Source organism: Scyliorhinus canicula, chromosome 1 (assembly GCF_902713615.1).
Source record: "Scyliorhinus canicula chromosome 1, sScyCan1.1, whole genome shotgun sequence".
NCBI lineage: Eukaryota > Metazoa > Chordata > Chondrichthyes > Carcharhiniformes > Scyliorhinidae > Scyliorhinus > Scyliorhinus canicula.
In genome coordinates, this window is record NC_052146.1 from 139,235,610 (window position 1) to 139,248,048 (window position 12,439).

The 12,439-nt window shown below is 52.9% G+C and overlaps 1 protein-coding gene across 4 annotated transcripts in view; it reads left to right on the top strand.

The window, feature by feature from the left end:
• The window catches only part of LOC119967922 (interferon alpha-inducible protein 27-like protein 2A), a 53,876-nt gene that overhangs the window by 21,245 nt on the left and 20,192 nt on the right, over positions 1 to 12,439 (top strand). For all 4 annotated transcript variants that reach the window (XM_038801037.1, XM_038801021.1, XM_038801043.1 and 1 more), the window contains exons 3-4: positions 4,083 to 4,130; positions 11,980 to 12,141. In XM_038801037.1, coding sequence (XP_038656965.1) covers positions 4,083 to 4,130; positions 11,980 to 12,141 — 210 coding nt within the window. The remainder of the gene's footprint in view (positions 1 to 4,082; positions 4,131 to 11,979; positions 12,142 to 12,439) is intronic.

Consider the following 12,439-nt stretch of genomic DNA (forward strand, 5'->3'; position numbering starts at 1 on the left):
TAGGGTGGGATTCTCCGTAGCCCGACGCCGAAATTGTGATCGCCGATCGGGCGGAGAATGGGCTCTGATGCCAAAATCAGGGCCAGCGCTGGTTTGACGCCAGTCCGCCATGCTCTTCCCCCTCCAAAATGGCATCATTGTGATGCACGCCGCGCGCTGTTTCAATGGCGTTGGTACATCATTGTCCGGCCCACCTGTGATGCTCTGACCCTGATGGTCCGAGTTTACGATCGCGCGGGACACTTGTGGTCTCAGTGGTTGGGAACCTGGCATGCCGGCTGCTGCGGGCTGTGTCCAGCGCCACCACACACGGCCGGGATCCATGCCGCTGTTGGGGGGGGGGGCTTCTTCTAGGACTGGGGGGATTGGTGAGGGTGGCCAGGAGTTGAACTGTGGGGGTGCGTTGGTGGGTCGGGTTCACAGAAGGCCATCACTACGTTGTACTGTGCGACTGGTGCAGGTCGCCAGCCATGCGCATGTGTGGCCCGGGACCCGGCCATTCTTCGACCGTCTTCTGCGCGGTCCGCGGGAGTTTCAGTCGGAGCTGGTGCTAGCCCCTCACCGGTATTTGAATCGGTGATGGTTTTGCGACGATTTTTCGGTCGTATAAGTCCACACATACTCCACTGGCTCCGGCACTTAGTTGCTGAAACAGAGAATCCAGCCCTCAGTCTCAGAACAGAGAATCCTGCCCCACTTTTATATGTTACCACTGGGCGAAATTCTCCGACCCCCAGCAGGGTCGGAGAATCGCCTGGGGGCGCCTAAAATCCCGCCCCCGCCGTGGCAGAGATTCTCCGCCACGGGGTCTTGGGGGGCGGGGGGGGCGATCGGACCCCGGGGAGGGGGGTGCCCCCACGGTGGCCTGGCCAGCGATCGGGGCCCCCCGATCAGGGGCCGGGCCAGTGCCCTGGGTGCACTATGTTCTTCCGCGTCCGCCACGGCCTCCACCATGGCGGAGGTGGAAGGGAACACCACATCGCGCATGCGCCGGCAGTGACGTCAGCGGCCAGCTGCCGCTGACGTCACTGCCGGCGCATGCGCCGACCGGCGAAAGCCTTTCGGCCAACCCTGCTACCGAAGGCGCCGGGTGTTTGCGCCAGTCTTCTGGTGCAAACAGCTCCAGCGCAGGGCTGGCCCCCTAAGGTGGGGAGAATTCCCCACCTTTGGGGAGGCGCGACCCCTGAGTGGTTGGCGCCACTCCCCTACTCCGGCACCCTACGTCACGCCGGGTAGGGGAGAATGCCGCCCACTATCAGCAGATATGTAGCCTGTAGAGAAAACCCAAACTCCTCCCAGCTCTTAAAGAGAATCGCTTCTCCCTGTCAAACCAGGGTGAGTCTTCCAGTATGCCCTTTAAAGTTCCTTCACTCAATCTCCTTACAAAGATCAAACTGAGTTCCAGGAGCAAAGTAGTCTTTGGGGCCTCCTTGTTCTTTAAACCTTTACCAGTCCAATCTTTTCAAACAGGGAGTCCAATCTGACAAGAATGCTTGGTGGCTTATGAAAACTAGCCTTTCCCTCCATTAGACACAGCAGAGTTGTGTTTGGTCTCCCTCTCCAGGTCTCTATCCTTCTGAGAATCTGTATCGAGCTACCTTAGGGTCTGAAAATTGGTACGATTTTCGATAGGTTTTGGCCTGGGCCTGTTTCCCCATGGCAACCCAGATCAAATTGACCTTTCTCTAGGCAGATTCTGGTACAATTTCACCAACCCCATTCCCGGACATTCTGTTTTACCTTAAATTAAAAGAGACAGTTTAAAACATAATCGACTGAGAAAGCCTTGGGGTGAAATATCCGTTTGGGAGACTCTGCTGTGAGTTGGCTGCATTCAGTGGGACAAGGAAGATCCTGCCAGCTGTAATGGCTGTAAATTCCCACCCAATAAATATATTTTCCCAGCTGCTCCGCAAGATCATCTCAGCAATGTACAAGTTCAGTGTCCTATTTGAACCAAAACTTCATTTCAAACCCTCCTTATACAATAAATACCAAGACCAATTATTTCCACCGTTGCAATTGCTGCTGCTATGTTTTTATCTCACCCTTAGTGCCATGGGAAATCCCATCAATGTCTTTGTCAATTTCAGGCCTATCTTATTCGTTTGAGGAATTTCATGCTCTTCCTGACATAAACTTCAACTCATTCAAACCTTTTCCGCCTGCATAATGTCTTGTTCTAAGCTCGACTGTATTAACATGCCTATCCTCAGCGACTACCAACCCACCAATGAATAATATTCAAAGTCCTTGGCCTATACTTTTGTTCCAGGTTTGGGAGCGTAGCCTTGTAGAGGGACAGTTCCCACTCTACAAACCCAACCGAGGCGGAAAATGTCCAGAAAGTTTAGATTTTCTGTTCCCAAATGTGGAAGGAGATGTGGTGGGTAAAAATGGGAGTACTGGCCCCCGACCCCAGAAACAGTTCAGAGACTGCCAGGTCCAGAGGTAGGCTGGGAAAAAGGCAGGCTCTGGCACTTTGGCAAAGCAATGAAAACAAAGGAATAAAACAAAAAGCAGCTTCTCTACAGCCTCACCCTCACTCACTACCATTTGCCATTACATCCTCCATGCCAACTCACCCAGTATCCACCATGGACAAAATAGTACCCACGCTGAGATTAAATAAAATTCTTCAGTGTTTATTTACGAATTCACAACTTTAAAAAGAACACTTGAGAAAAATACCCATTCACTATATTTAACATCCTTTATTGCCTTATAAAAACAAGCATTTGTTTTCCAAACCTCATTTCAAAGAGATGGCATCTCCACGTCATCATTTCAAAGACTTCACACCACTTGGAACTGTCTATCAAACTGTGATCTGACAGGCATCCTACTGTGATAATGATAGGTTATTAAATAATTCATACAGCCCTAATCCTATAATGGTAACCCTCAGGCACATGTCAACAGATGGAGTGAACTAGTAAACATTTCTCTTTCTAACACTGCAGGTTTTAATTAATACCTAAGGGGTAGGAGATTTAAATCCTTTGACAGCACGGCTGTTCCTTTTGACAGCTCCCTTTGTCAATTCTCTTGACAGTTCTCTTGACAATTTTCTTGATAACTCTCTTGACAGTTTGCTTGGGAATGTCCTGACAACTTTTTTCACAGTTCCAATGAGTTTGACAGCTCCAATAAGATTAAATGCATTTTACACACATTCATGTCTACTTTACATAATCCCAAAGGGCAATTGACCTCTCCCAAAGGGATCTTAACTTCCAAAGGGCACTTGAACTCTCCCAATGTTCCAGGACCAGATCCAAAAGAGTATCTTACCTCTCCAATGGGGTATCCCACCTCTCCAAAGATCTCTGGTAGTTTAAACCCTTTCCTCCCGGGTCAAAAGTTCACAAATGTTTTGGACATCCCACAAGTGAAAATCAGATCTCAATGAAGCAGTTGTACTTTTACATGTCTAGTTGCCTCCATGAACCAGAGATGTGCTGTTTAGAACCCGCTCCCTATTTGCGCTCGCAAAACGGTGGGCCCTGGTTCTGGGTGGTGGGTGCGACTTCTGGCTTTGGGCCTTTACAGCCATTTTCATGAAGGTGGACAGCCTCTCTGCATGAAAATTCAGGCCCTTGTCTTTGTATTTAAGTCACTCCAAGGCCTTATCCCTTCCCACCTTTCAACTCTAAGCTTATTTACTGGTGCACACTCCCTGACTGAGAGTCCCTTTGCATCCCCCCCTTAATGATGGAACCATCAGCCTTACAACCTTGAATTCTCTCCCTAAATCTATTCCCATTCCTAAATCAAATTCCTCCTCAATAACCTTCTTAGAACATTTAGTTTTGAACCTGCCTCTAGCTACCGACCACTGCCGAGCATCCGTTTCATTCTGTGAAATTCTTTGTTGGGTTTTCCAAGTTGTTAATGTCACATCTCCAATTCTTTAAAATTGATTCACCATTTTGGAATTATGGAGTACACTGTAAAATTAATTACTGACTAAAAAGGAATTTAAGTTCATCACAATATTATCACACTTGCCTGCTTTTCTCTGGTATCATTCAATACTGTTGTGTTGTTTTTCTGATTTGAGCATTTCTTTTCATTCATAGCATATGCTTCACCAAATTCTAAAATTGCGTTAATGAGTTTAGGAGCAGGTAAGGGAATGATTTATCCAAATTTGTCTATTTAAGTACACATTCATAATTATTGCTTTATTTTGCTGTTTTATTTGCTCTTCCCCATTCCCCTCCTTCCACATCATGTACAACGTCCTGGCTGAGGGGATGGGTTAGCATCAACAGCGGGATTCTCCAAAATCGGCGCGATGGCACGACGCCAGCATCAAAAACGACGCGAACCACTCCGGCGTCAGGCCGCCCAGAAGTTGTGGAAACCTCTGTTGTGGAAACCACCGGCGTGATGCCAATCGCGACTGCGTTACCCGGGAACGGGGTCACAGACACGCTTGGCGTCGCTTCACAAAAGACGGCACCACCAGAGAGGCGGCAAAATGGCCGCCCGCCACGCAACACTGAGGTTCCATCGAGGCCCTCCTGGACGCAGTAAAGCAGAGGATGGAGGCCCTGTACCCCGGTCACGGCCGCAGGGTCGCACCTAACATCAGCCGGTGCCTGTGGAGGGAGGTGACAGAGGTCATCAGTGCTGTGGCCGTAACAGCCAGGACAGGCAGCCAGTGCCATAAGAGGGTCAATGACCTAGTCAGGGCAGCCAGGGTGAGTATCCCCCCCACCATTCTTCCCCACCCATTCCCCCCCCCCCCCCCCCCCAAGGATGGGTAGCACTGCCCTAGCTGAAACCGACATGGCTGCATCCTTGCAGGCGGGCCCGAGGACCGGGAGGTAGCAGAAACAGGCATTGGGTTGCAGAACCAAGTGAGACCCCCCACTGCTTGCCCCTCTCCCCACCCTTCCCCTCATCCCCCTTCCCCCAATCGCCCCATATCCCCTTCCCCCACCCCCCTCCCCCCTTCCCCCATTGTCTCTACCCCCACCGCCCCTATCCCCATCCCATCAGCCGTCAGGCATACGACTCCCCCACCCAGTGCCAGGGAGCCCACATGACGGGACCGACCTGGGCCGTCAGGCATACGATGCCCTCACCAGGTGCCGGGGTGCCCATGAGCCAGGGATAGACCCGGACGCCGCACCCATCTAGTACCAGTGCGGCGATGCCATAGGACCACATCCAGCGACGGGGAGGACAGTCACACCAACAGGCCTCCGTCCCAGTCAACCCAGGACACTGACACACACGCCAACCCACCCAGGACATTGACTCACAGGACACACCCACCCAGGACACTGACACACAGGGCACAACCACCCAGGACAATGACACACAGGGCACAACCACCCAGGACACTGACACACACGCCAACCCACCCAGGACATTGACTCACAGGACACACCCACCCAGGACACTGACACACAGGGCACAACCACCCAGGACACTGACACACAGGACACTGACACACAGGACACCCAAAGACAGGGGATGGATGGACAGGAAACACCACCCCAGGGGATCCCGGACTTCGGGTCTGATGAGGATCTCACCATGACACCACTGCTGTCTCCTACACCCTCCACCATCGCAGAGACACTCACCTCAGTTGGTCACTTTAGCGATGAGGCTTCTGGGACACTCACTGGTGCACAACACACAGCCGAGCCAGTACAGAAAGTGGAGGTAGGAGCAGCTGAGAGGCTGGACGGTCGGAGGGTAGCGAGGCCCCAGCAACCAGCTGCCACCCAGACGGGTCCCGGGTTCCTGGAATTCCCTCACCCACCCATAGACCCGATGCTGTCATGGACCCAGGGACGATCGAAGGGGTTGACGGCCGGCTTGCGGCATCTGCAGACGCACTTGGAGGAGTGCATCCGCGTCCAGGAGCAGGGTGTGGTTCCGGTCATGCGTGCCACCCAGACTGAAACTGCACGGGTGGCGACCACGGTGGAGGCATTGGTTGCGACGGTGTCAGACATGCAAGACCTGGGACATTCTGTGCAGGCGGCGTCCGTGGCCCAGGACATGGCTGCCCTCTCACAGGCAGCCATGAGCCAGCTGTAGATCGCAGCGGCGCTCAACGCCGTGGCCCAGTCTCAGCAGGCCATCGCTGAAGGCATCGGCGCCATTGCCCAGGTGCTGGCCGGCATCGCCCAGACACAGACAGGGATGGTCAACTTCCTGAGCTCCATGGCTGCAAACTTGCAGACCCTTGTCGATATCAGGGCGGGCCTCCAGGACTGGCAGCGCGAGATGCTGGGGGTGCACGGATGCTGGATCCATTCGCATCTCCGACCCATGGAGAGGTCAGGGGGCTATCGGGCACCACGAGGGTGGAGGAGGTGCTGGGGCCCATTCTAGTGCCTCCTGCAGGGGTGGTCCCAGAACACCTCTACACCTCGGACTCACCCCCCTCTCATAGAACATAGAACATTATAGCGCAGTACAGGCCCTTCGGCCCTCGATGTTGCGCTGACCTGTGAAACCACTCTAAAGCCCATCTACACTATTCCCTTATCATCTATATGTTTATCCAATGACCATTTAAATGCCCTTAGTGTTGGCGAGTCCACTACTGTTGCAGGCAGGGCATTCCACGCCCTTACTACTCTCTGAGTAAAGAACCTACCTCTGACATCTGTCCTGTACTATCTCCCCTCAATTTAAAGCTATGTCGCCTTGTACTAGACATCACCATCCGAGGAAAAAGGCTCTCACTGTCCACCCTATCTAATCCTCTGATCATCTTGTATGCCTCAATTAAGTCACCTCTTAACCTTCTTCTCTCTAACGAAAACAGCCTCAAGTCCCTCAGCCTTCCCTCATAGGATCTTCCCTCCATACCAGGCAACATCCTGGTAAATCTCCTCTGTACCCTTTCCAATGCTTCCACATCCTTCCCATAATGAGGTGACCAGAACTGCACGCAATACTCCAAATGCGGCCGCATCAGAGTTTTGTACAGCTGCAACATGACCTCATGGCTCTGAAACTCAATCCCTCTACCAATAAAAGCTAACACACCGTATGCCTTCTTAACAACCCTATCAACCTGGGTGGCAACTTTCAGGGATCTATGTACATGGACACTGAGAATCTCTCTGCTCATCCCACTACCAAGAATCTTACCATTAGCCCAGTACTCTGTCTTTCTGTTATTCCTTCCAAAATTAATCACCTCACACTTTTCTGCATTAAACTTAATTTGCCACCTCTCAGCCCAGCTCTGCAGCTCATCTATGTCCCTCTGTAACTTGTAACATTCTTCTGCACTGTCCACAACTCCACTGGCTTTAGTGTCATCTGCAAATTTACTCACCCATCATTCTACCGCTCTCCTCCAGGTCATTTATAAAAATGACAAACAACAGTGGCCCCAAAACAGATCCTTGTGGTACACCTCTCGTCCCAGGTGCATCTGGTTGGCAACGGGCAGGACAGGCTGGCACCTGGCTGCCATCCCGCTCGCCCGAGGCACAGCCTGGTCCACCCAGGCAGGGCCGCCCTGGGAAACGGCCGCCAAAGGGGACCCTAGCCACAGGGCAGGGATCACAGGAGACCACCTCCAGTTCAGCTGTACCGTCTGGGGAAGCACCTAGACGTAGCCATAGGGCCTGTAAGGCCAGAAAATTAGACACTGAGTAAGTGGGCACGGGTGCAGGGCACAGATTAGTTACAGGGGCCAGGGCACGTGCATGAACTGTTTGTTATTAAAATCACTTTCACACCTACGGAAGCTGCCTCTGTGCTCTGTCGGATGCGTGCGGGGGTGGGGTATGAGATGAGGGCCAGTGTGTGTGAGGGGTGATAGGATGTTGAGCTCAGGTGAGTGTGCCCCACTCCCCCGGGTTGCCCTCCCCACTCCGCCCCCGGGCAGACGACGGGACCGTGCGTTGCAGTGTCACGGCCGCATGCAGGGACGTTCCAGGTGGAGGGTGGTACTGTGGCCATGAGTCAGACATTGTCCAACGATGTAGAGCCCGGAGCTCATCGCAGAGCGGGTTGTCATCATCCTCCACGCCATGCAATAGACCCGCTTCCACTGGCGAGCGTGTGAGCCCTGCCCATTGTGCTGCTGGTGGATGTGCAATGGAGGGGTGGTGTGCATGCGGGTGATGCGGTGGTGGGCGGGGTGTGGGTGGTGTGAGTGTGGTTGGTAGTGGGCGGGGTGAGGGTGGTTGATGGTGGGCGGGGTGAGGGTGGTTGATAGTTGGTGGGGTGCGGGTGGTGGGCTGGTACAGTGCTGTCCGTGCCCGTACTTGGCGATTGCCAACCCTCTAGTCTGTGAGCCGTGCGGCTATTAACCCATCCCTTGCCCGCTGGCCCAGCCGGTGATGGTGGGCAACCTCCCGTCCCTGTCCAGCCCGTCTGTCCTGCGTATCCTCCTCATCTGAGGAGGCCTGTCCTTCGTCATGTTGCTCCTCCCTCCCCCTCCTCCTCTGCCTCCAGCACATCGCTCCCTCTGCTGGGCTATATTGTGCAGGACGCAGCAGACCACAACGATGCGGCCAACGCTATCCGACAGGTACTGGAGGGCCCCTCCAGAGCGGTCCAGGCACCTGAAGCGCATCTCTAGCAGCCCTAATCACCTCTCGTCCACACCCCTGGTCGCTGCATGGGCATTGTTGTAGCGGGTCTCCGCGTCAGTCTGTGGCCTCCGTATAGGCATCATCAGCCATGACCACAACGGGTAATCCTTGTCGCCCAGCAACCAGCCCCTCAGCCGGCGGCGGGGGGGGGGGGGGGGGTTTGGTCCCTCAAACATGGCGGGGATGAAAGATGGTGCCAATATGAATGAGTCATGCGCAATGCCCGGATACCAGGCGCAGACGTTCAGGATCTTCATGCGTGGTTACAGAGCACCTGAATGTTCATGGAGTAGTATCCCTTCCTGTTCATGAACACCGCCCTGTTATCTGCCGGTGGCCGCATGACGACGTGCACCCCATCAATCGCCCCCTGAACCATGGGGATTCTGACCACGGCAGCAAAGCCCGATGGCCGGGCATTCTGGTGGGCGCGGCCCACAGGGAACTGAATATAGTGGTCCGCGATGTCGTACAGGGCGTCCGTCATTGCACGGATGCACCGGTGCACTGATGCCTGGGAGAAACCGGACAGGTCCCCACTGGAACGACCCCGTTGCGTAGACGTTCAGGGCCACCGTCACTTTGACGTTCACAGGAGGAGGGTGTTCTCCCCCAGTCCCATTCGGTGCCAGGTGTGCCATCAGGTGGCAGATATGGGCAACGGTTTCCCAGCTCATCCTGAGTCTCCTCCTGCATGCCCGGTCCGTAAGGTCCTGGTACGACGAACGGCGCCGGTAAACACAGGCCTTAATTGGGCGCCTCCGTCACCATGGCACCACCACTGCCTCCCCCTCCTCGTTCTGTCGGGCGGGCGCTCTCCAGCCTGGGAGGCTGCCACCTGCCCCTCTGCGGCACATTCCTCTGCGACAGACTCCCTGGCACATCCCTACTCCAGCTCCCATGGGGCAACATGTAGAAGAGCGGTACCTGCTACGGCGGCTAACATCGCTGGGTGATGCCCAAACATAACGGTCTGCAGGGGTTGGGTGTAGATGACACATCATTGCCCAAACCCCTCTGCAGACAGGTGCCATGGGCTGCATGGTCGCCACTGTTGCCAGCTGACACCTGGCCAGGCACCCCCATCCCCGGCACCCCCGATCCCCGGCACCCCCGATCCCCGGCATCCCCATCCCTGGCACCCCCCATCCCCGGCATCCCCGATCCCCGGCACACCCGATCCCCGGCATCCCCATCCCTGGCAACCCCGATGCCCTCCCCATCCCAACCCCTCCCCCCACCCGGATCCCGACACCACCATGCACTCCTGACCCTGGGGAGCATCCTCCACTGGCACCTGCAATCACCCCCCCCCCCCAGCGTCTCCTCTCCGGCAGCCGCCCCCTACCTCCTTTCTCACCAGCGCCAGCCAGCACAACTGATTGACACCGTTTAAAACCTACTTTGATTTACGCCTGCACGTCGGCGGGACTTCAGCCCATCCAGGCCAGAGATTTGCAGCAGCCCCGGGGACCATCGCGTCACGCCAATTCTCGCGGCGGGGGTTGGGGGGGGGGGGGGTCGGAGAATCCCTCCTCAAGTCTCTGCCATGTCATCTGGTAGGAGACACGGGAGAATAGCTTGAGATTGTGCTTTCTTCTAACCCTGAGTTCTTGGATGAGAATGACCACAATTAACATGTTGAGAATTAGAAACTCAAAGGTTATCACTGTGGCTCTCAAAAGATATTCTCAGGCTCATCACACGAACCAGTTCCCAGTGCACATTTTGAATCAGAGCATATTGCATCACGACTCTAATGCTGTGTTGGGATCTGCCCGAAGAGATTCCGTTCAAATCTGAGGGGGGAATTTTCCCATCTAGGACTAAGTTCTGTGGAAGAGGCCAGTGAGAAATCACTCCTATCTTCCAGTCCTGACCTCATTAATAATGCACCCGGGATTTAGCACCGTCTGTGGTGGGACGGGCATGGTGGCACGAGTCTTATCAACATATTGAAAAGGTGTCCAACATCACTGGCCTGCTGTTGAACAAAGATGGACCCCCTGAAAAAGAGGACCCTCCAGGAACACCTTGAAACTGTAAGATGGACCTCCTCGATGACACTCAGTCCGGAAGAACTGCTTGCAGATGCTACCCCCACCTATTGCTGTGGTGTTCTGGGGTCTAGGGTTTCAGGCGACCTCCATCTTGAACTCCAGAGCCAGCACCAGGCATAGTTCAGGTGAGTCCTGGCGTCTGTATGTCACGTTCTTCCAGACGTGATCTGGACAGCCGTTTATGCCTGCTGGCGTCATGGAGAATCGGGCGAGGGAAGAAAGCTCGAGTCAGCCCTTCGTCTGCATTTCAGTCGCGGGATGCAAATCAGTTTTGCGCTGGCCCCCAACGGGTTTCCCAATGCACCAGCGGAAGATCCCGTGGGAAATTCACGGCAGAATAAAACCAATTTTTGGATTCTCGCCAGATTCTCTCCTCCCCACTTCCCATCCCCAACCTGCCATTGAACATACCGGTGGGGACATGGGAAAACTCCACTAGTTCGAGCATTACTTCAGATGCATGAATTTTGTCAGTTGTAGAGTGGTTTATGATGTATTCAGGAAGTTCCCTCTTGTTCTCTTTTAAATGTGCTCAATTGTTTGTGTCTCCTTCGCCCACTGTTTTATAATACATCGCACTAAAGTGCCTGTCACCCACAGTTGAGGCCTTGAGATTCCATATCATTCTTTTTTATCTTTGTTCTGACACCAGCTCGAGCGATATTAATTTGATGCAGTATTAACTCTAGTCACTCAACTGGGATGAAGACAGCTCTCTGTTAACATTTTTTTCCAGCTGAATTGTTTGTATATCTCAGACATTAAAAATGCCTACACAGTGTAAGAAGTGCTCACTGGACTACGGTGTCTGTACTCTGCTTTCGGAGTTTCCGTTTGTGAACTGTCCTGTAACCCACTGGGTAAAATAGCCAATTTACTGCTATGATCAAGTAAAACTGGTCACATAATTCAGTTTGTAACCTGGTTGAAAAACATACTTCAAATTAAGATCGATACTTTCCAAAGGATTACAAGTTCCATCGTGTCCATGGAGGCCTTGATCAGTTCAATTAATTGTGACCACTCTGATCTATTCACTGCCTATGAAATAATACTACCCTGCAACTTTAGCTTTACCACCAAGATCATACCAGGATGTCCTCCATTACCATTTCACAATACCTGCTAAGATAGGAATTATTGACAAACTGAATTGCATCACAGGAGGTATATACAGTAAAAATCAGGGCTTGAACTGCATTGAAACAAACATCATCACCTCCCAAGAGAGGAGGAAAGAAAAGGGATGGGAAAATTGGTGTACACAATTAGTCTCACCACATAATTATTGCAAAGCTTCAAATTAAATTGAACACTTTCATTTCCAGCTCTTACAATTTATGCTGCCAACAGCTTCATTGCTGCGCTTGGATTTACTGCCACTGGAATTGCAGCAGGTTCCTGGGCAGCCACATTAATGTCAATCAGCGCAAGACTCAACGGAGGAGAAGTGCCACCTGGACATTTTGTGACCATACTTCAGTCCATTGGTAAAATATTCTGTTCTCTTTTTACCATCTTACTAAGCTGGCTTAGTGCACCCATGCTACTCTTGCCCAACACTGTGTGAGCTCACTGACAGATTTTGACTATTGCTGCCTTTAAATTCATAGGGAAAGAATTGTTTTTCCTCCCTACAGCACAGTATATAGTGGAGGTCTTGTGGCGCAGTAGGTAGCATCCCTTTCTCTGAACCAAAAGCTTCGGTTCCGAGGCTTAATGGCCAAGGAACTTAATGGCCAAGGAAGGTATGTTTATAATGTGGCCAACAGGTTGTGTATCAATCTG